This window comes from Anguilla rostrata, chromosome 1 (genome assembly GCF_018555375.3).
Source record: "Anguilla rostrata isolate EN2019 chromosome 1, ASM1855537v3, whole genome shotgun sequence".
Taxonomy (NCBI): domain Eukaryota; kingdom Metazoa; phylum Chordata; class Actinopteri; order Anguilliformes; family Anguillidae; genus Anguilla; species Anguilla rostrata.
In genome coordinates this window covers 29,091,379-29,113,427 of record NC_057933.1, presented here as the reverse complement: position 1 = coordinate 29,113,427, position 22,049 = coordinate 29,091,379, and the positions used below count along the sequence as shown (strand labels likewise).

Genomic DNA, 22,049 nt, shown 5'->3' with positions numbered 1-22,049 from the left:
AAAAAGTTGAATACTTGCTTGGTTTTTGCTCTTTTGGCCATGCTCACGTCGTTGTGAAAATTTCTTCATACCGCGAAGATTGCCTGACTAGTTCACATTCTGGACAGAGGTGAATGCAAGTGAAATCTAAAGCTGTTACCTTCACAGCACTTTTAACACAAGCAATCCTGGAATCGCTGACCTAAAATTTCTTCTCATCGTGAAGAGTGCCTGCCCGCAAGCGTAGGAAATGTATTACCATGGCAGTACAATTATATTGAGAAATGCCATTTTGGAAAAAAAGGCTATATCTGTCACTGCATTTCGATCAAACCTTTTGGTATTGCTCGTGTCCAAAGTGCTGCGAGGGGTAGCAGCGATAGATTCACTTGCAGTCACATCTGTCCAGAATGTAAACAAGTCAGGGATTCTTCCCTGAAAGAAGGAATTTTACGAGAACATTCAACCACACCGACACAAAGCGGTAACGTTAGGTTTACAGGGCAAACAAGAGACATGCAGTGAAACTGCGAGAAAATGTTAAATCAGAAACTTACTTTCGCTTCGTTCAGCAGTGATAAGTAAAGGGACTGACTACAGTTCAGTGTGAACATAGAACAAGTTCTTATACAGTTTGCTGATAGAACACTGCAGTGACACTCTTATCGCATCAAGTTTCCCAGGCAACAGCCCATAGGTTGACTCATATTTCAGAACAGCGCCCCGCAGAGGCTCCCAAGCCAAATGATTATTGATTTCCAAATGAATAGCTATTTGGCGTTATGTTCGGCATTTTAAAAAAGCTTTTTTTTTTTTTGCCTGGCAGCCCACCAGGTCTGTACAATTATAAGGGAAACACTGAATGTGGAAAATGAAGTATCTGAAAACCACACTCTTAAATTACAAATAAAGAATAGAATATTTTTTCCTTCTGATAAACAGGAAATAAATCGGTGCTGACCATCTGTTGTTTTCAAACAGTGTGGCGGTATTATCGGCTGATAATAATCGGTGGCTGATCAATAGGTGCATCCCTATACGAAACCAAGGTCTAAGTCCAAAAATAAATAAAAAACAAATATTCTAAAAATCCAGGGATGAAAATGGCAGATAGTGTAAGACAGAAATATCAGATCCTGCAAAGACCAAACATCACACAACACCAGGCCAAGATGCAAAGTTCAGATTCCTCAGATGGCAACAGCAGATATCAACCCCTGAATCTCCACCGCAATAGATGTTAACTTGCTGAAGTTAAGCACCCAAAAACTCAAAGCTTTAAGTAAAGAAAGTTTCACATTTTATGTTGTGCGAGAGTGGAGGGGGAATGGTTGAGGGGGGGGGGGGAATGGCTCTGATTGGATGAGGTGTGGAGGTGTCAGACAGGGTCATATCTGAAAGCTGACAAATGTACGTATTATAGTTGCCTCACGCTGTTGTCTGCTGGGCTGAGCTCTATGACATTATAAAAAGAATCATTGTCTTACGGTCTTTCCAAAGAGACCAAACATGAATATGTTATGAGGTAAACCAGCTCACCTTTGTACATCTCTTAAAAAAACAAAATGAAGTTTACTTCTGCTTCCTAACAAACAAGGTGGCATCTGTAGACAAACATTTGTTAAATCTCACCAGTTGCAATCTTCACCATCAGGCACCGTGTAACAAAACCAAATAGCACAACCATGGTTTCCACTTGAAACTGGAACAGCATCGAAAAATGTAGATTTCAGTAAGCAGGCTTCAACAACCATTTATCTATACGGACATTAAGATTTTCAAGGAATATGGATCTTTGTGCGGCATGTAGCCACATAGTGTCTGTGACCCCCAATATGGTGTCCTGTGTCCACTTTCCGGGTGGTAATAAAGTCATAAAACTTTCAGGAGAGAAAGCTCTCTAGGACACCCCAGGTCTGTAGAGAGATAAGACCTAAAACATGGCCCAAAGGATGTTTTCTGTCCTGTTTGGGTCAGAGAGAAAACAGATACATCCCTGTGGTCACCCAAATTATTGTCTATTTCTCAAAGGTGATAATCTAGAAAAACTGGATATCCGACAGTCACTATCAACAGTCTGGCAAATTTTTCCAGAAGCTTTTTTTGACCATTTTATCTACGTGTTTTATATACAGGGATTTATTGATCATAAATAGAACATTTTCCTGTTATTTATATATCATCCTTGAAAGGGATGCTGAGTTGGAGATTGCTTGTTCAGGTCAGCTAAGCACTGTCCCTGGGAATTACTGTCAATTACTTGTTGACATGCTGGAAACCTCATGTTAATTTCAGAATGTGATTTGAGTATAGATTATATAGTACAGTATAGTTATTAGAGTACTGGGCAGTTAGATTGTGTAGTATACTATTGTGGTGTATGGTTAAATAGTTTACATTCATTTAGAGTTTATTAGAGGACAGTCCAGGGTACCCATTAACGCACACCTTCTTCTGTAAGGCATTCATATAAGTCATGGGGCAAAAATGGAAGATTATTACTGAATGGCATATTTCCTGAGGGCAAGGACATACAGAAGCCTTGAAATGTATGAGGATTGTTTGAAGGTAAACTTTCCAAATGGTTGTGAAGACTCCACGCTTTATATTGTCTGAAATCTTTCTTTCATGCTCTCTTTCATACCTTTTCAAAGCCAGCCTGAAAGCAGAGCCAGTGATTTAGCCACCAACGCATTTCAAATCTGTAATGACGTCCAAGCAGTTTTATTTTCTGGTTCATTGCTATACCACTTACGTCTATGATTGTTTTTTTTTTTTGTTTTTTTGCTTAGTTGTTTCTTTCGCTTTGTTGTGTGAGAATTCACTCTGGCGTTGCAGGGGGGTGTATTTCTCCGCGTTTGCGTCAATTTTCTTTAAATGCAAAGGTCGCACTTTGACTTTCTATTTTTGGTGGGGTGGCGGTGGTGGGTGGATGGGGGGGGGCAGCGAGCAATCATAACACAATGGATTGCTGCGAATGCTTGAAGCGCCGTTAGTGGTTTTCCTTTTTCTTTTCTATTAGTAGTTTTCCATGTTTGTCACTAACTTACATAAGGAAACATACACATAGGAGTCTGTACAAATGACCAATTTAAAGAAACCGCGACGTGTCAGATTCTGAAGGAAATATGACCGGACATTACTATATATGATGTAGGAATGCTATGAAATGTAATTGTTGGTGTTTTCTAAATACACATCTTTAAATACACATACAAACCGTCCCACGCTTTGCAGCTCTGCAGAACCCTGCCCCGCCTGTCCCCGCCCGGCAACAGGAGGTGGCCATGAACCGCCACCAGCGCTACTTCCGGATTCCCTTCATCCGCCCCGCTGACCAATACAAGGACCCGCAGAACAAAAAGAAGGGCTGGTGGTACGCCCACTTTGACGGGCCCTGGATCGCCCGGCAGATGGAGCTCCACCCAGACAAGCAGCCTATCTTACTGGTGGCAGGTACGACCCTGTAGTCGACCCGGTTTGCTGTTTGCTGTACACTTTTGGAGCATGTGCGGGGTGGGCTGGTTGTGTGTTTAGGCGTGTATGTGTGTATGTGTGTGGGTGTGGGTCTGTGTGTGTGTGTGTGGGGTGCGGGTGTGTGTGTGTACAGGTGTGGGTGTGTGTGTGTGTGTGTGCATGAGGGACTGCCTGTCTTATTGCTTTACTGCGAGTGGCAATTCCCAGTCCGAAGCTTTGCCCCACCTTTTCACCTCTTTAACCATGTGACTGCAGGGAAAGACGACATGGAGATGTGTGAGCTGAGCCTGGAGGAGACGGGCCTGACCCGGAAGAGGGGCGCAGAAATCCTGCCCCGGCAGTTCGAGGAGATCTGGGAGCGCTGCGGAGGGATCCAGTACCTGAAGAGCGCCATCGAGAGCAAGCAGGCCCGGCCCACCTATGCCACCGCCATGCTGCAGAACCTCCTGAAGTGAAGCCCCACCCCACCCCTCCCCCTAGCCCGCATCAGTGGAGGGAGAGCAGGCCGAGCCTCCCGACAGGACAAAGGGAAATGTCTACTGCCCACCACAGAGGGCGCTATAGTGCACAGCTGACTGACCCAGGACTTTCAAAGTGAAGAATTTTTTTTTTTTTGCTTTTGGTTTTTTGGCCAGTTGTTGTTATTTTTCTTTTCTTGTGGTCAGTTCTCTTATAGTTTTTTGTTCCCTTATTTTTGCTGTGAACCTTGAAAAACTACAGAAAAATCTGCCAGCTAAACATCTTTGTATTTCCTTTTTTATTTATCTGACCTATGCTTTAACATTACTGCAAGGTTAACTGTGAGGCCTTAAAACTTCAGTTTCACAAGCTATGACTGAAAGTAGAAGCAAATTCAAAGCTGTTCCTCCACCAAGAATTCTAAAGTTGTTTATAACAATTCTGAAATGTTCAGTTTATGGTGATTTTAATATTTGTTGGTCCATGGGCTTTTGTTTTATGTTTATAGTCATAAAACAAAAATTTTCAGGATTTCGAGTTGGAGCTTGACTGTGTGCTCTGTCCTAGTTTTTCAGACTTTATACAAGACTGAAAATGCATTGAGAATTTGGAATTTATGTTGTTTTGCTTTTTTTTTGTAAGACAAAATAGAGCGTGTTCAAACAGAGCTTAGATTGTTGTACTGAACATTTATGGAAAAAGTGCAAAGTATGCCTTTTCACATTCCACTTTAGCACTGTGATGCATAGTTGATGCACAGAACATTTGTTTTCATGTGTTTTATACACAGAGTAAATCGCTTGGATCAAGACTTGAGTCTGCCTGTTGTGCTTTGAGTGACAGATTTTAGTTTTTAACCGTTGTACATTTTATTTTTACTTGGGCAAAATCTTTCATTTCAATGACCACTGAACAGTTATATGTGCATAATTAGCTTAGCTCATAATTTTGTTATGAGCTAAGCTAAGCACTACATTTTGGCAATTAGATATTTGTGCCTCTCCTCCCAATACATGCCATAGATCAGCTTTAGGCCACATCATGTTACTTATCTCCCTATGAGTAAAACATGGGGTGGCATTCAAACTGACTGCAGTGGTGGCTTTTACCTCAAATTAAATTACAAATCTAAGCAAAGATTACATTGTTAAGTTATTGCATGACATTAATTTTAGTGACCACTGCCCTCATAATGGTCTGATTATAATAATAGATGTGAATTCATTTCTCTATCTGAAGACAAAGAGAAGCATTAGTAAGCTTGAATGTCTGCTAAAGCTTTTCTTTGTTCTGTTCGATAGAATTTTCCATTTGTGTCATTAGTTAATAATCTGTGTTATGTCTGCCGTTCATTAAAACAGAATGCACCTCTAGATTCACAGTTCTTTTCTAAATTCAGTTTGTTTGGCCTGTTTTTTTTTTTTTCCTTTGCACTTTACATTGCGCAAAGTTGGATCTGATAATAAATATAATGGGTAATGTAGTTTGTGTCCAAATAATAGGCTTGCAGTGTTTGAGTCCAATAGTAGAAGGCCTTTTTTCCAGAGTCTGTATGCACAAGTCTACGGGTACCACTGTTTTTAATGTACTGGAATGCATTTTCTTTCTATTTTATACGAAAACAAGGGCTGGAGTTTCCAAAACTATTTAAATGTTAAAAAATTAACTACTGCAATAACTGACATTTAATGAAAGTATATTTAAAAATTATAGAGAAATACATTAGTGTGTTTGTTACAAGGGGGTAATGCAAATATGCAATACCAGATATACAGTACTATAGTTTGAGAAAATGACTAACAATGTTTTAGGATTCTCTGCTTTATTTGAGTATGATTTGAATCTGACTATGCAAGCCACAGAATGTAGAGAAATGTCCCCTCTATTTTCATAATTATCGTATATTTTGTCTACAGTGTACACATAGGAGCATATTTTATATGGTCTATACTGAGAGATTGTCATTTCTATATACATTCCTAGTGAAATTTGTAATGGAGCAATATGTAGCTTGGAGATAAACAATTTGTAATGACACTTTTAATGACAAAGTCAACTCAAAAGTAAACCCTGCTATGAAATGGCATAGTAAAACGGTGTACCACTAAGTGCAGTTGCTTTGTTTAGTAGCCTTTTTTTAGCTGTAGCAATCATTAAATTAAGGCTTTGGGCTCAACAAAAACTGCCACCCTCCAGGATGAAGGTTAACCCACTCCCCTTCGCCCCTACACCCCCTGGTTAATAGACATCTGACAATCTGGTGTGAGATTGGAATTTACGCCTTCAGGTTGTTTATTACAGGCCTGATAGTTTTAAGGCTTCTTCATTTCTTCATTTTTCTTTTTCCTCTGGCTGCTAGTTACAAATGCTCTCCGTTTTGCTGAGTACATTCCGAAGAATTCTTATCCTGGGGCCAGTGCATGAGAGACTATGATTCAGGTCCTGATTATTTATTCATGATCTGAAGACAAGGGCGATTACCATCTCCCCAGACGTTCTTTCACCGTGCACCTGGTTTGCGATGTCGACACACTCAGATTAAGTGCCCAGTGCAGCCTTTCTTGCGATTCTGCATTTCACCTGGCTTTATTTTTTCTTTTTTTAAAATACGCTGATGTCTTGCTGATGTATTTCAGTGCAGAAAATAAATGCATTCTACGTGTAACCCGTTTGATTTGTCGAGTGTTTTGCAGTGAGTTAGGCCTCTTCTGCAATCTTTCACGGGGCTGTACCCATATCTAGTACCCTATCTCACTTTTGCATTTTGGTTCAGAGTAATATATATTAATATTGTGTGAACAGATCTACTTTTAAAAAGAACGTATGATGATATAACAAATACCCAGGGGTTCTCACCCAAGCCAAATAGCACCAGGTGCAACTGGGCACCTTAAAGTCATTTGAATAGGAGTTTAAGGCTGTCTTCTCTGACTCATTATTGTGGTAAGCGAGGAGACGCTCCCTCCCTGCGTCATTGCTGTGGTGAATGGAGATTTCGTCCTTCACCGGAGGGCAGTCATTCCCATAAAAACCCGCGGGCCTTTACGGCATTATTCATGTAGCACAATCAATTCCGGCAAAAAATAAATAAATAAGCACGTAAATAAATGAACAACAACAATGTGCTCCATCATGCATTCAGAAGTTGAAGGCATTAACACAGCACATCTATTGAAGCTGAAATTGGGGTCCCACTGCAGTGTGGCTCTGTGTTTCTTAAGACCGGATACACACAAACCATGAACACAAAGTATGCAGCTTTCCAGGAAATGTTTTCCACCATTGACTGGTTATTACAGTTCTTCTGTACTGAAGTACAGTATTAGTAAGTAGTACTGTAGTACTATACAATGTATATGAATCATTGCCCAGTTAGGGAAAGGACAAGTAGTAGCTCTCTGGGCTGTGAATCAGTGAATGTAGTTGCCTAGCAAACAACCTTGTCCTCAACTAAGTGTGTTCAAGCGAAAATGTATTGAATACAATGTCCTCTTTTATATCTGTATCACTCCTTTAAATACATTTGTCATGGAATTAATTTTACTGAAATGAATTTAAATGTAATTTAAATATAATTGAAACTAATGATGTTGCAATAATCAGCTTTTGATGCATGCACGTTTCTGCCATTAATTGCGTAGCTCCTTGGATTCAATTCACATTTTAACTTTAATTTACAAAGACATATTTGTCCATTAATAATTGTGCATTAATGTTGATGATCCTCGAATTAAGAAAAAGTAAAAACTTACATTTCATTGTGAGTGAAACTCACAAATTTCGATTAAATCCTGGCTGTGGACTATCATGGAAAACTAATACATAACAAAATGATTAAATTTGATGATTAAATTTATATTTCATATTCTGTTGAATTCCTTTGCTTGATAGAATTTGAAGGTTATTATTATGCAGAAAGCATTTGTGGCTTAATGCTCAGTACACAGACTGAAGGCCAAATGCCAAGAATGCTGTACTGTGCGCTATGCCCCCTGTGTTACAACTGTGACAATACGGACAATTGCATCAAACAAATAAGTCTTTAAAATAAATAAATAAAACCATATACTGCTACTCTCGAAAATTCTCTAACCCGCAAGCTGGATGAGCTTAACGGCCAAATCTTGAGCACGAAAACAGACTTTAACCAACCACAGAAACGTGTAATGTGAACATCTCCAATCTCTGCACTTCAAAAAGAACAAACGATTGGCAAAATTTGTATTGCTCAAGGGACTGGGGATGTAACTCAGTGAGAAGAAGAAAAGAGAGGGATTGTTTTTCAAGCCGTGCAGCATAGAGCCGGCTACTGAAATCACAGCAGCCAATGCTGAGATATCCAAACATCACATCAATATGCCAATATCTTTTCAGTCTCTGTATTGAATAGCAATTTCTGTTAAGCAGTAAACTTGTGAATAAATTTGCTTGATTATTTGCTAGATATATTTGATGATCAATGTGCTGAATACAATTAAGAAAACTGCTTTAGTGTTTCTTTGGTTACATAGAATTTTTATTCAATAATATATTCGGTTTAAAATTGTATAGTGCAAGGACCCACAATATAGCATGAATGTTGGCATGGCTAGGGGGTGGTGTTAGAACATCAACCCCTAAGCGGTGCCAGTACTTATGGTAAAACATAGGTTTAAATTTCATATCGCTTTTATAAAACTTATTTATCCACAGATATCCTTATAGCAGGTATACAAAAGTACAACACACCATATTCAATTTAACTTCATGCACTATAAGACATTTCCTTCAGAAAACTGAAATTGTACGATCACTAAGAAGAGATCAATTTCAGAATTTAGCGAGCATCCATGCAGTTTAATTTTGTCCCGCACTGTTGTTTTGAAGTTAATGACTTTATTCTTTTATATGTAAAACACCAGATAACGATAACCCTTGTGAGCCAAAATGTGGGAAGAGATATTGGATTTCTCTCTTTTTTAAATTATGGTTTAAATTAATTTAATTTAATTAATCTGTTCATGAAAGGCGCAAAGATATTAAAATGATGGCCCTAATTAGTAGTGCTATATCATGCATATCGCCTGCTTAGAATTGACTAGTCCAGGAAGCTAGTATTTAAGGGACACTATCTTTTTTCAAGTGGTACTGGACCAAAAACAGAAGTCAAATATACCCCCCTCCCCTCCATAAAAAAGAACACACACACATTATATATATATATATATATATACACTCACCGGCCGCTACATTAGGTACACCAGCTCAACTGCTCGTTAACGCAAATATCTAATCAGCCAATCACGTGGCAGCAACTCAATGCATTTCGGCATGTAGACATGGTCAAGACGATCTGCTGAAGTTCAAACCAAGCATCAGAATGGGGAAGAAAGGTGATTTAAGTGACTTTGAATGTGGCATGGTTGTTGGTGCCAGACGGGCTGGTTTGAGTATTTCAGAAATTGCTGGGATTTTCACGCACAACCATCTCTAGGGTTTACAGAGAATGGCCCGAAAAAGAGAAAATATCCAGTGAGCGGCAGTTCTCTGGGCAAAAATGCCTTGTTGATGGCAGAGGTCAGAGCAGAATGGACAGACTGGTTCGAGCTGATAGAAAGGCAACAGTAACTCAAATAACCACTCGTTACAACCGAATCAGAAACTCTCTGAACGCACACGTCGAACCTGAACAGGTAACAGCAGAAGACCACACCCGGTACTAGCAAGTACCTAATGAAGTGGCCGGTGAGTGTATATGTATATATACGCATACACATATATAATTACTGGTGAAGTACTGAGTAAGCCACCTCCAATGATAACATCACAGGGTTAGATTATTGGTCCCTGCAGCCTGCGGAAGGTGGATTTCATGGTTTAAAAGCTTCTTTGGGTGTTTGTCAATGGTTTAAAACCGCTTGCGGTACGGACTGGCCTAAAAAAAAAACACCATGAATCGACCCCTTTGTCAAAGCGGTCGGCTAACCCCATTTATCAAAGAACGTGCTCGGGGGAGGTAAGTCAAACAAAAGCCTCAGAACTTCAGAGGATTGATCCTCTTAATGGCGGGAGCCAAAACAAAATCTACCTCTCTCAGGCTTGTTTGTGTAGTCATATGTTTTTCAAGAAGGATCAGTGTTAACATTGTAGCTAAATCCGACAACTTTTCTTGAACTCCTGCTGTTTTTTCTGAAAATTTCCAATTGAACACTATAGCACCTTTCAAATTGACGGGCGCTACCCCAACCTTACCATAAGAAGTGAAGAATATGTTATCTTCTCACTAGATAGAATTCCACTACCTTGTTAAAGCTAATTTACCTGGGCTCACTGTAAACAATCTTTCTTTCTTTCTTCTTTTTTTTTTGGTGTGAGCAAAACAGCCACCAACGTATTTTCTAATTGCACTTTGGTGAGAAACAGTGTCACATGATTTTAGTGAGCCCCACGTGACACAATCATCAGAGACTGAATTAACCATTCACAGAAAAAAAAAATTTTAAAGAAAAGATTAGATAAGGAATGGCAATGCTTTTGTTGGAAAAATATTTAATTTTGCAATTCAATGAACAGTACAAAAAGAAAAAAGAAAGACCTACAGTATTTTCCAAGCTGCATAAATGCTCTGCATTGAAAGATGTCTGATGCTATTTTCCAGGAACATATAGACATTTATGACTTTGATTTAATGATAAAAAAATCTATAAGCCTATGAACCACCACCAGCATTTTTAAGTACAGATAATGGTTATGACTGTCTTCTTTTTTGAACATGTAAACACCTAATTAAAACATTTTAATTAACATTTTAACACATTAAGACATTTTTTAAAAATCCATCAACTCACAGTACTTAAATGAACACATGGCGATTTCTATAAATAATGTGAAAATAAAATTAATTCATTTTATTACGTTCACTTTCTTTTTGGGATGCTGAATATTTACTAAAAACATCAAAACAACGTCCATTCTGTTGCGATGTAGCCTCTGCACTTCATACACAACCATGTATTGATTTGAAAATAAATGCCTCATTGTGAGGGAAATATGAAACCTCTGTCAAAGGTATACCAGTGGGTACATATTCCTAGTCTTGACCATGCGGACACAGACATAAGTGTTGCGCTGTACGGACTCAAACAGTACCCTGTCCCATCCCCCCCCCCCCCCCCCCCCCCCCCCCACGCCGCACGCAGCCACCCTTCCAACTTCACGGACCCAGTTAACTCCATTTGATCGCCCCTTCAATGTTGACAGCTGCCAGTGAAGTCCCACAAGAAAGCCGTGCTTTGGCGGAAGCTAGCGACATCTGGTTGATGCTAGCGAGGAGGGTCCTCTTGGTCTCTAATTAGTTTCTTCCAATGTTCACAATGTTCCATGTTCACAAAACGGTCACTTCAGCGCATTCATTATCCGACGCTCTCAGGAGGCAACAGGAAGTCCTGTACTCGTGAGTTAATCGCCATGCCTAAAGAGATAGAGAGCTTGTTATTTGCCAACTGAATAGTATTCCAAGATTGATTGGAAAACTGAAAGAAAAAAAAAATTGAAATTCAGAAAGATGGAGGAATTATTATTCAGAAAGATTTTATTGCTCTATGAAAGTTTAAAGAGCAAATGCATTAAAAATAATACATTTTAACATTTGTAAATAAAAAAATAAGGGCTATGACATGAAGCACTTGTTATTTACAAAAATTGAATGAGGTTTCTGAAACCGGAAGTGTTATCATACTGCCCAGTGCTGGAGGATTTATTATTAGTTCATGAAAGCCTTGTTTGTGATGTTATTTACCATTTACATGACATATGTTTTTTCACCAATCAGCAGTAAATGTTGGAGAATATCCCATCATGCATTGGCTGAGAGGCAGGAATACACTCTGGACAGGCTGCCAATCTATTGCAGGGCACACCATTCACTCACACACTCATACCTATGGGCAATTTAGCCAAACCTACCCTGCATGTCTTTGGACTGTGGGATGAAATCAGAGTACCCGGACACAGGGAAAACATGCAAACTCCACACAGAAAGGCCCAGGCCGGCATTCAAACATGGGACCTTCTTTATGTGAGGCAATAGTGCTACCACTGTGTCGTCCTGGTTCAAGATTATGCTTATGGCTTGTATCAGACAGGGTGCAATGAAATTATCAAGCTAGTAACCTAACTCAGCTTAATAACCAAGTTTGTTAGCAATGCAGACAGAATGGTAGTCACCATTTAAATACGCACCCTAAAGACAGTTTCAGATCCCTCTCTGCTAATGTTCCTATCACTGGGACTATCATTATTTAGTACAAATATTTTCCTGTTCTTTTCATGCAGAATTCGTTTTCCCTGTTTCGCAAGCCAGCTAACTCACTAGTGTGAGTCATTTTAATTGAATGTCAATCAAAAGTAAAAAAATAAAAATAAATAAATAAATAAATTAGAGAATGAACATGTTGTCTCAGTCCTTCTGCTCTCATATAAAAAAAACAGTTTACTTTGATCAAAAGGAATTTTATTATTTGTTTATGGCTTTTCTTAATGAACCAGTTAAAACACAGGGTCTTTGCAAAGGGTGTTTCATTTACACATCAATGCATACTGGCATTATTAGTGACAAGAGGGATAGTTCACTTTCTGGGCTTTTAAAAATATTATATTTCTGTTTAATGTATGTTTTTGATTGGCCTAGACCATTTTTGTGCAAACTGCCCCTTTAAATACTCTTTAAAGCATGTGTCAATGTGAGCAACGAGTTCACGTTGTATATACATTTTGGGTTTGACAAACTGACATGATTATATTTCCTTAATTTTGTTTATCTAGACATTACAATAGATGAACACAGCTGTCACAGATTAATAATGATTTGTACTAATAGATAATGTGTAAATATAGCTATTCTTCTGATATTACCCAATTTCTTAGTCAATCAACAAGCTTCAAACTTACCAAGAGTTCAATAGATAACATTTATACACATAAAAGTTTTCCAACTAAGCCTTTACACAGTGAAATGTTAGAGTAGATTTTCCTCAGACATACCTAGTTTTTATGTCCAGGTCATTACGGCAACAGATAAATGATTTTTGCGTTAAATTACTTAAATTTTGATTGAATGCAGGGGTTGGTTTATTCTTGGTTGATTACCCCAACAGCTAGGGGTTCCTTTAAAATATGTTCCCCAGGAAACACAAATCAGATTTTAATCAGACATCATCCCAATGGTATCTGCAAGGTAACCTAATGACTATGTTTTAGAGAAGAGGACTACTGTAGGATCTCACCTCATTATGTGGTATACAGCGGTGAAAATCAACCATCTCAGGCACTAGCTCGTCTGATCTGGTTGTGTAGATTTGCCTGGGTATCTGTGAAAGGGGACCGAGAAATCAGTGTTTTCACCTAGAGAAATATCTCCCAAAATAAACAAGGAATTGATTAAAAGGGAAAATAAGCAATCACTTGGCACCACACATTTTTTCAATGCAAGGTGAGGTAGCCTACATCTAGTGATGCTGGCAGAAGGACTGTAATTTAATCAGGATGTCTACACGGGCACAGTTCTTCGTTAAAAGAAAGAGATTTAAACCAAGAGATTAAAGAGTTGGTTGATATAGCATCCTCTTTTGAGAAAACTTGTTTTTGTGAATATTTTTGTGCATGAATCAACTACGGTCATATACTGTATGTTTTGCGCCTTCAGTAAATTCTGGAATGCACTGTCACATTGCAAGAAATAAGTAATCTGAAATACAGTCTGAGACATACTGTGCCTAAAAATGTGACAATATATGCCAGAATTATGTGAATTTTGGCAGTATAAAAATAAATTCCTTCATAATTATATTTTATCATGTATTCAAATTATGTTATGTCAAGCTGTTTTAAGTGATGGAGGCTAGTAGTTTATGTACTTTGGACTACATTTTAAAAGATTATCCAGCTTAATATGTGACATAAGTATCATTGTAACCAGATAAATCATTCAAATATTCAAGTTCTCCAGCATATTTGCAGAATATGGGAAAGGGTCAAATTTATATGCTATGTCTGATGATATGTCTTAATGTAAGTTTTGTTTTATATACATCAATTAAATGTGTTATTATTATTATTATTATTATTATTATTATTATTGTTAATATTTTAATGCCATAGTACTGCATTTTCAATGTTTCATTGTGTTATAAACTGCGCTCAAAAGAAGATACTTTCTCATAGCCTTGGTTAATTAGTTTGTGCCCCAAAGTTGAGCTGAGTGGGACAGACTATTGCTTGGAAGAGAAAACACTGTTAAAGAAAGCAGGACAAACCAACAGACGTATAAAGAATTGAGTTAGTGTTTATCCAGTGAGCGCTAGCATTGTTAGCATAAGAGGACACTAGAGCCGTGGGGTTTACCTCGACGCTGAGGTGTATGTTTTCAATCGTGTGCAATGTGTCTTGCTGAGAGCTGCCGGAGGAACCGGCACCTGTGCTCAAAGTGTAATAAGAGCCGGTAAACTGAGTCATGACACCGTTGTCATTTTCAAAAACCGGGTTCAGCCTTGCAGTGTTCCCGAGTGCAAAAGGGCTGTGAGCGTGGCTATGGAAGAGACAGGGGATTTTTTATGGGGCCTGTGGCATCAAACAACCTGTAAATCAAAACGCTATTGAAAAGCTAAATGCATACAGAGACATACTTACATCAAAGTCACCGTCTTTCTGGTCCCAACGCATTTCTTGTTAATGCATACCAAGATCCCTATGATGGCAAACACAAGAATCAGGGACCCCACTATGCCCGCTACGATAAGCATGGGGTCTACGGACAATGAGGCCAGCTCAGAGCAGCGTTCTCCATGGAAATGCCAGTACTTCCCGACAGGACACCTAAGAAAGGTTAAAAGAAGAAACAGAGAGACCAGTCAGATGAGCAAAACAGAAAGTTTGTTTGGTCAAAGTGTGCCACAGACTTACTCTTCTGCAGTTTACCACAAAACGACAGAAGCAAATTCAGGCTGACATCGAGTGACAGGCTAACATTTGCTTTGGATGTACAAATAAGGCACAAGGCTGGGCCGAATGTCCATCATAGCACCCGTTCAGCGATAAACAAAACAGTCTGAGATATCTCAGGAACCCCCTAAAGCCCACCATTTTGTTTTCAGGTACCTGCAAGTCGCTCCGTGACCTGGGACTATCTCACACTGCCCGCCGTTGAGGCAGTAGTCCGGCATGAGGCTGCAGACGCTTTGACAGGGAAGGCCATCTTGCGTGCCGTACCCCGGATCACACAGACACTCGGCCTCCTTGGTCCATCTGTTCACCACACACTGAGAGAACTCGTTGCAGGCTAAAAACTTGCAAGGGTCCGCTCGATCAGCTAAATAGAGAAAAAAAACAAAACAGACGTGCGAGAGGCAATGTCACATTAGTATTAATGAAGCGGCTTCTACTCGTCTATCCATCTGTTTCCGTCCCCTGACTATCCTTGTACATCGGACTATCATTCAAGGGCATTTTATAAATTTTTATGGAGCTGCTTTTTTCATGAGTGTTGTTTAAAAAGGCTTAGCGCTATATTGCATTTTGAAGCATTCAATAAGAACAGCATTAGCAGACAGCACTCTACAAAAACTTCTTATGTTTCCCGATATTAAAAAAAAAATTATTATATATAAATATATATATATATATATATATATATGTATATATATATATATATATATATATAACTTTATCATTTTAAAGAAACAGCTGTTTTTTTTTTGTTGAGTCCCCCTCTCCCCTCCTCATTTGAGCATTGAATGAAGGTAACAGATTAATTTAAAAGCAAGTCAAAACAATGAAGTCTAATATATGGTTGTCTTGCCCTTAAATGTAAGTGTAAGACTCATTGATATCACCAAACATTAGGTATCTTCTTTGGAAATGTCTTTCCAGGCCTTCACTGCAGCAACTTTCAGTTAATCTTTGTTTTTGGGGTTTCTGTCTTCAGTCTCCTCTTCAGAAAGTGAAGTGCATGCTCTATTAGATTTAAATCTGGAGTCTGGCAGCGTGTTTGGGGTCATTGTCTTTCTGCAGGATGTTGCACCAGAAAATGAGGTTGGAGGAATTTCTTTGTGCATAGCCAGACTAAATGAGTACACTTCCAAATTCATCCTACAGCAGTACATTATCAACAGACGTTGCAGACATGCCTAAGCCGTGATATTACCTCCATGTTACAAAGACGAGGGGGGTACGTTGCTATCTTGCTCCACACTTTTGGCTTCCCATTGCCTTGGTTAAAATGTATTTTGCCCTTATCTGAGAACTCATCATATAACTTATATTATTAGTTCCAGAACTCTTCTGACCAATGTTTTTCTTCACAGCTCTTAGGATTCATCTGTCATGAACTGCAGTTGCCTTCCTTGAGCGACCTGTTCAGTGTTTATTTCTGAGTCCACCTGTGGTTTCTTTCTTTTTCAACTTCCCAAACATATGCACTTCATATACCCAGTTTATATTCTTCTTAATGAATTATTCAGTTCTCTCAGTTGACAGATTAGTTGTTTTTCATCCATAGTTAGTTCTCTAGTCTTTGTGATGATATATGCCTCTGACTCCAATTGCAATCTCCCCAGATGAAAACAAAGGCTAAAACCAAGCCTAGATACTCACTGCTATTTTATGCATTAACAATACATGCAAAATGAAACACCCGACAGTTATCCATAAATTTGATTTTGCACCGTAGGAGATGGGGGACTCAACACAAAAACTGCTGTTTCTGTTTAAGGTTCCTATATAAAACATATGGAAATTGATTCAGTCATACAGTACATAAAATGGCTTTCATCCGACAATCCTCAGATACAGTAAGATCATACTAGGGTGACCTACGATTCCAAATAAAGCTGCCTGATTCCTAACCTCTTACCGGGTTCGATGTCCAGGGAACGGCTGTCAATCTCGATGTCCAAGCGTTTAGATGCTGCGTTGCAAAAGTCCTCAAGAACGCACTGCACAGCCTCTGTGATGTTATATGGTACAGACTTGGCAAATTTCATCTTGCTGTTGACCACAACACTGCCGTTCCTGAAGTTGAGTATCTCTAACTCTTTAAACCCTGTTAAATTAGACTGCAGGTATGGGAGAAGCTGTAAAGAAGATGAAAAACACAAAGTTAAGCCCACGTAAAAAAAAAGAATAATAAAAACCTCTATGATTTTTTTGTCCTTGAGCATTAGTTGCATTGTTCCACAGAATCCAAAAAGTTTTTTAGTTTCAGGTTTTCATTTTCATATTCAGTACACAACACCCACACATGGAACCTTTTGATTTTTACCATATTGATTAATTACGGATAATAAGTTTAGATTGTAACAGAGAGTGATTACTGAGGTAATGACAACAATATCATTATAACAGTGTTTCAACAGAGGAATTAGTCTTGTTTATTTTATTTTTACACATATTTAACACTGTGAAGCATTGTTAAGCATAAACTCAAATCTTTGTTTTAAAATGATGAACTCAGCTGACTTTAAAGTGCTCACAATACCATCTTTACTGAAGCTTTAGAAACATAATTTTCCAGACTACAACTAGGCCCTGGAAGAACACAGGTGTCTTCCCAGACTTATTGCCTTTGATCAGACTGATTTAAGTCAGGTTAGAAGGTATTGCTGGTTCTAATACATTTGGGAATACACTTGACAGCTGCCTTCCAGGAACCAGTCATTAGGGAAATTATCCTGCAAGCTCTATAGAGTTGTCAGTCCCCAAAATTGAGATTGAAAGATTGCAGTTGGTATAATAAAAACAAAATCAGCTGTATTTGACAGATACAAGTATAGATCTATGCAAAACATTGTGATTTTAGACATCTGAATTCATGACTCCTTGTAATAAATGATATACTCAGCATTTCTTGCGGATTAAACATTATGCTAGCAAAGTACATTAAAAAAAATGGCTGGATTCCAAGTTGTTGCGAAAATGTTGGAAAAAATACTTACCTTTCAAAAAGAAATTGATTTTTAAAAGAGGAATTTCAGCACAGATACGAGTAATTGAATATAGCTGCAAATGATCCAAGGTTAGTATGCTGAAGCAGCTTGGGTTTAGTTGGCTACAGTACAGAACCTTTGTTTTAAACTGACAGAAAGATCTTACTATCAAATCAGAAGATAATGGTAATGGATTTGTGATAATGATAACAAATCCAATATAAGACTTATTCATAAGTTTCCTAAAATTAAATGTTTGAATTATCTTCCTGGACAGTTGAAACTTCCCTTTCATTAAATATGAAAGGGATAAAATGAAATCTCATTATGAGCTAAAAGCACATTCAGACATGCTGGCTTTACGGAAATACTTCTCAAATATATCTCTTTTTGCCTCAAAGTTTCATATCACAAAAAATTGGATTCTACCATCGACTCCATTGATTATTTTGCCAGCTGCTGTCACCAAAGTTTAATGTACTAGTGCAAGCGTAGGAATGTCGTATCATGTGAGAGAATACTTGATTAAGGGTATAAAAAGAATAAATGCCCAATTAGAAAAGGCAGTAGAGGGATGGGAAAGATCACAATGCCTTGACACAGCAGTCCTGTGTCTTCACTGAGAGATAAGTAGCATTAGGAGCCTTGTTCTACTTATCGGCCTCAAGGAGGAGGCTGGGTCAATACGATGATGTGCCCTCTGCTTGTGCTTGGCAATAACAACAGCAAGCAAATGGACTGATATTAGGATGGACACCTGAGTATTTCGCTAAATTTTCAACACACTTAAAAGTTTGACAAGTGGTATGCGTCCAGTGCATGGAAAAGGACACTCTGTGTCCACACTCCCTCCCAATTTGGCCAGTCACAATACTCTCTATACTATATTACGTCAAAGTAAATGACATAAATATCAACTATATTCTAGCTACATAGTAGCTTATATATTTGTATTTCACTTTGCAAATAGGTGTATACCATTGTGTGGGTTGGTGCACAAAATTGAAACTCATAGATTTAAATAACTGTAATGTAGAGCTGTGGTATCTAGACTTGCATCTGTTTTGACAAACTGTCCCTCAGTCTACTGGTTCCTGTTCTGATTTGGCAATCCCAAACCTGTACACACTCAAATATGTATTACTTATCCATAATACTTCATTAACTTAAGCCATTATATCTGTACACATTGCAGAAAAAGCCTCTTTAATGATGGGTTGCAACAAAAATCTAAAGAGTCAGGCATAAGAAGCATGATTAACAGGCACAGGTGTAGGAGTTCATTACTCAGCAACTCTCAAGGGATCCATTAATGTTTTATAAATAAGTTTTTAAATAAACTTTTAAAAATTATATTTTTTCATAGACAGCATGGATATTATTTCACATAGCTACATAGCTACTATCAAGGCTTCAGTATATTTATTATGCCAAAAATGAAAAAAAAAAAATAAACAAACTAATAAATATAAATAAATAAACATTGCTTCCTGGTTGGGCCAGTTTTTCAAAAACAGAATTATCTCACCTGTTCTGAAAAAAGTGTTTCATTAAATAAACCTCAGTGGAAAATGTCTAGGTTCATTTAGAAGAAAACCTTAAAAAAGGTGCAACAAATCAAAGTAATATTTTATGTTCATCCAATGTTTATCAGTGTGTATTGGAGGATGTGGGATCAGTAGAACCTTCTTTGATCATACCTGTTAGACAATTATTACCAGAGGGTGTTTCGTCAAGTCAAGTGTACAGAGTTGCATTGGGCCAGAAACCCTAACAGCTTCACGAACAGTTGCTTTTGGGTTGTGATGTGTTTCCAGTTTCTCTGCAACTTCTCTGAATATTTTGATGGGTAGGCTATTTATTGCTTTGTCTGCCCTGTGCAATGCTGAGACTGGTAGATTTTTTTATAGTAGATTTCATATACTCTGATTTCTCCACACTCAGACCACTGAATCGTTTCAAAAAGTCTTCTGCCATGTTCTGTGATTAATGTGAGCTGTACCCATAAAACCTCTGTCAGACAGCATCGGGAGCTCACGGTATGTACGTCTGCATAAACTGTTTTGAAGAGGCTATTGATTTACATGCTCATTGAGAAATGCATTCAATTTCAGGTTATCCAGTTTTCCTAGTGAAATATTTACACCATGACATTCCACTAAAAATGACAGATGTTATCTATCTGTCGCTGATCCGTGTGCCCTGCTGACAGACGATTCTCTCTTGTTCTTGGTCTTCACACAAACATAAACACCACTGGTAATGTTTTCTATGATCGTTCTCGTTGATTGATTGTTTTGAGTGCGTATACAGATTAACTGCAAATTTTGCAGAATATAATTAATCCCTCTGTGAGCGCTGTACCAGGTGGCTACTGGTGCACTTTGTTTCTCCAAGACCATGTTTACTTTCCTTCCACTCCATATTACAAGACAGCAACTTGCTTTTATGAGGGTCAGAAATGACCACTTATTGCATGATTTGTCACTTGATTGTGCTAATCCTGTGCCTATGGGTACCTCATGGGCATATTGACTGTAATACAAGTTTAAATCTGTGTGTTTGGTGCTCGGATATAATTGTGATCCTACTTATTACAGCCTTGTCTATGTCTTTATGTCACCATTCAGATGATAAATACAACGGGAACATTCACAAGCATGCAGCTGTATATTCCAAGACTGCATGCTGAAGAAAAACATATTATGCATTTTTTAACTGTATGCAAATGGGCCATATCAGTAAGAAAATTAAATCACAATTGTAAACATCTTTAAACCTATTCTGCATTTTATCAGCCAGATAATAGCAGCTGGCAATAAAATAACAACTCCCAAATTATCTTGGAGCACTTTAAAGAGATCTGTTAAATAATCTGCTGCTTCCGCTGATCTTAGTCACCCTCTTGGATGCCAAACACTTTGGAAATGTACAGTTTACAGGTTTCAGGATTCTAATGCTGAGACTGATATAGCAATTTGTTGCCACACAAAAGGTCTAGCTTGGTTATGTGGCTGATTAAAAATGATAAATTAAATGAGTGCACATTGAACTTGGATAAGATTGGATGAGATACATATTTAGGCTCTCTCTTTGAATACTAGTGACCTTAAACCAAAAAATAGTAAGATGGCTATTTAGAAGTAGCATGTCTAGCTTGCAGTCTTAGTAGAGCAGTACTACTGGTGACACACAGTACTTCTACCCTCTCGAGCTTGTAAATGTTCAAAGGTTTGTCACGTTACTAATAAACAATTTTTTTTTGACAAAGAATTCTTCATAAATTCATTTTTGGTGACACTTTGGTACTGAACTGCACTGTAGGTATCACTTACACACACTTCACTCACAATCATGTCCCTGAAGAAATATGCATTCTATTTTAATGTACTTACATTCAAGGCCCATTTGTCAAGCAGTAGAAGATGTGCTTCAAGGGGTATATCAACTACGTACCAGTATTGCTGAGGGTCTAACAAAATGAGTTCCTTATGCATAAGTAATTACTAGGCAGATGGACAGTTGCTTTTTAACTTGGTCAATAGGGACAGTATGATAGAGAGTGAAAAAGAAGATGGTTTGGGTCAGGCATGCATGTATTCTGCACAAATAGCTAATAGTTCTAACAGCGCAACTGGAATGTAGGTTCTGTCAGTTCTATGCAAAGGTTTTTTAACAAGTGTTGATATCAAACATACTGTAGAACATGTTTTCTTCATGTGTGGTAAATCAATGATTGTATTGATAAATGTGACAACACAGTACCTTCCAAACTGATAAGAAGCCATTTTAAAGGAGGGAAACAAATTTTGTATTTACTATGACAAAACTTTAAAGCTTAAAAATGTTTTTAAATGTTAAAAGTAAAGTAGAAATAAAACTGCATGTGGTAAAGCTTATTGTATCATGGCACCAGACCTAATATTACAGATATTAAAGACATTACATAATTATAAATACTAATAAGCTGACAATGACCCTGAGATTTCTCAGCGGTTCAGCTGCCCCACTCCCTCTCTGAATTCTCTCAGCTGACAATGTCCCAGTTTCAAGTATCATCTTAAGGAATTCTGGTCAATTAAAGACGTGAGACTCACCTTCAACGGTCAACTGAATAAAACGAACTGTGGCTAACATCTGTGAGGTAGCCCTTAACTTCAACTGCAGCACTAAAAA

General features: G+C 38.1%; 2 protein-coding genes across 5 annotated transcripts in view; one reads left to right on the top strand and one right to left on the bottom strand.

Annotated features, from left to right (window-relative positions):
- The window catches only part of myo6b (myosin VIb), a 68,554-nt gene extending 61,974 nt beyond the window's left edge, over positions 1–6,580 (top strand). For both annotated transcript variants that reach the window (XM_064333816.1, XM_064333811.1), the window contains exons 31-32: positions 3,217–3,435; positions 3,712–6,580. In XM_064333816.1, coding sequence (XP_064189886.1) covers positions 3,217–3,435; positions 3,712–3,911 — 419 coding nt within the window. In that variant the 3' untranslated portion in view covers positions 3,912–6,580. The remainder of the gene's footprint in view (positions 1–3,216; positions 3,436–3,711) is intronic.
- Positions 6,581–11,122: 4,542 nt separating this feature from the next.
- The window catches only part of impg1b (interphotoreceptor matrix proteoglycan 1b), a 32,808-nt gene continuing 21,881 nt past the window's right edge, over positions 11,123–22,049 (bottom strand). For 2 of the 3 annotated variants that reach the window (XM_064333702.1, XM_064333709.1), the window contains 6 exons: positions 16,802–17,021; positions 15,049–15,259; positions 14,581–14,766; positions 14,296–14,479; positions 13,179–13,262; positions 11,123–11,365 (listed from right to left, as the gene is read on the bottom strand). In XM_064333702.1, the coding sequence (XP_064189772.1) occupies positions 11,279–11,365; positions 13,179–13,262; positions 14,296–14,479; positions 14,581–14,766; positions 15,049–15,259; positions 16,802–17,021 (972 nt within the window). In that variant the 3' untranslated portion in view covers positions 11,123–11,278. The remainder of the gene's footprint in view (positions 11,366–13,178; positions 13,263–14,295; positions 14,480–14,580; positions 14,767–15,048; positions 15,260–16,801; positions 17,022–22,049) is intronic. The other variant, XM_064333718.1, reaches the window with a different exon arrangement.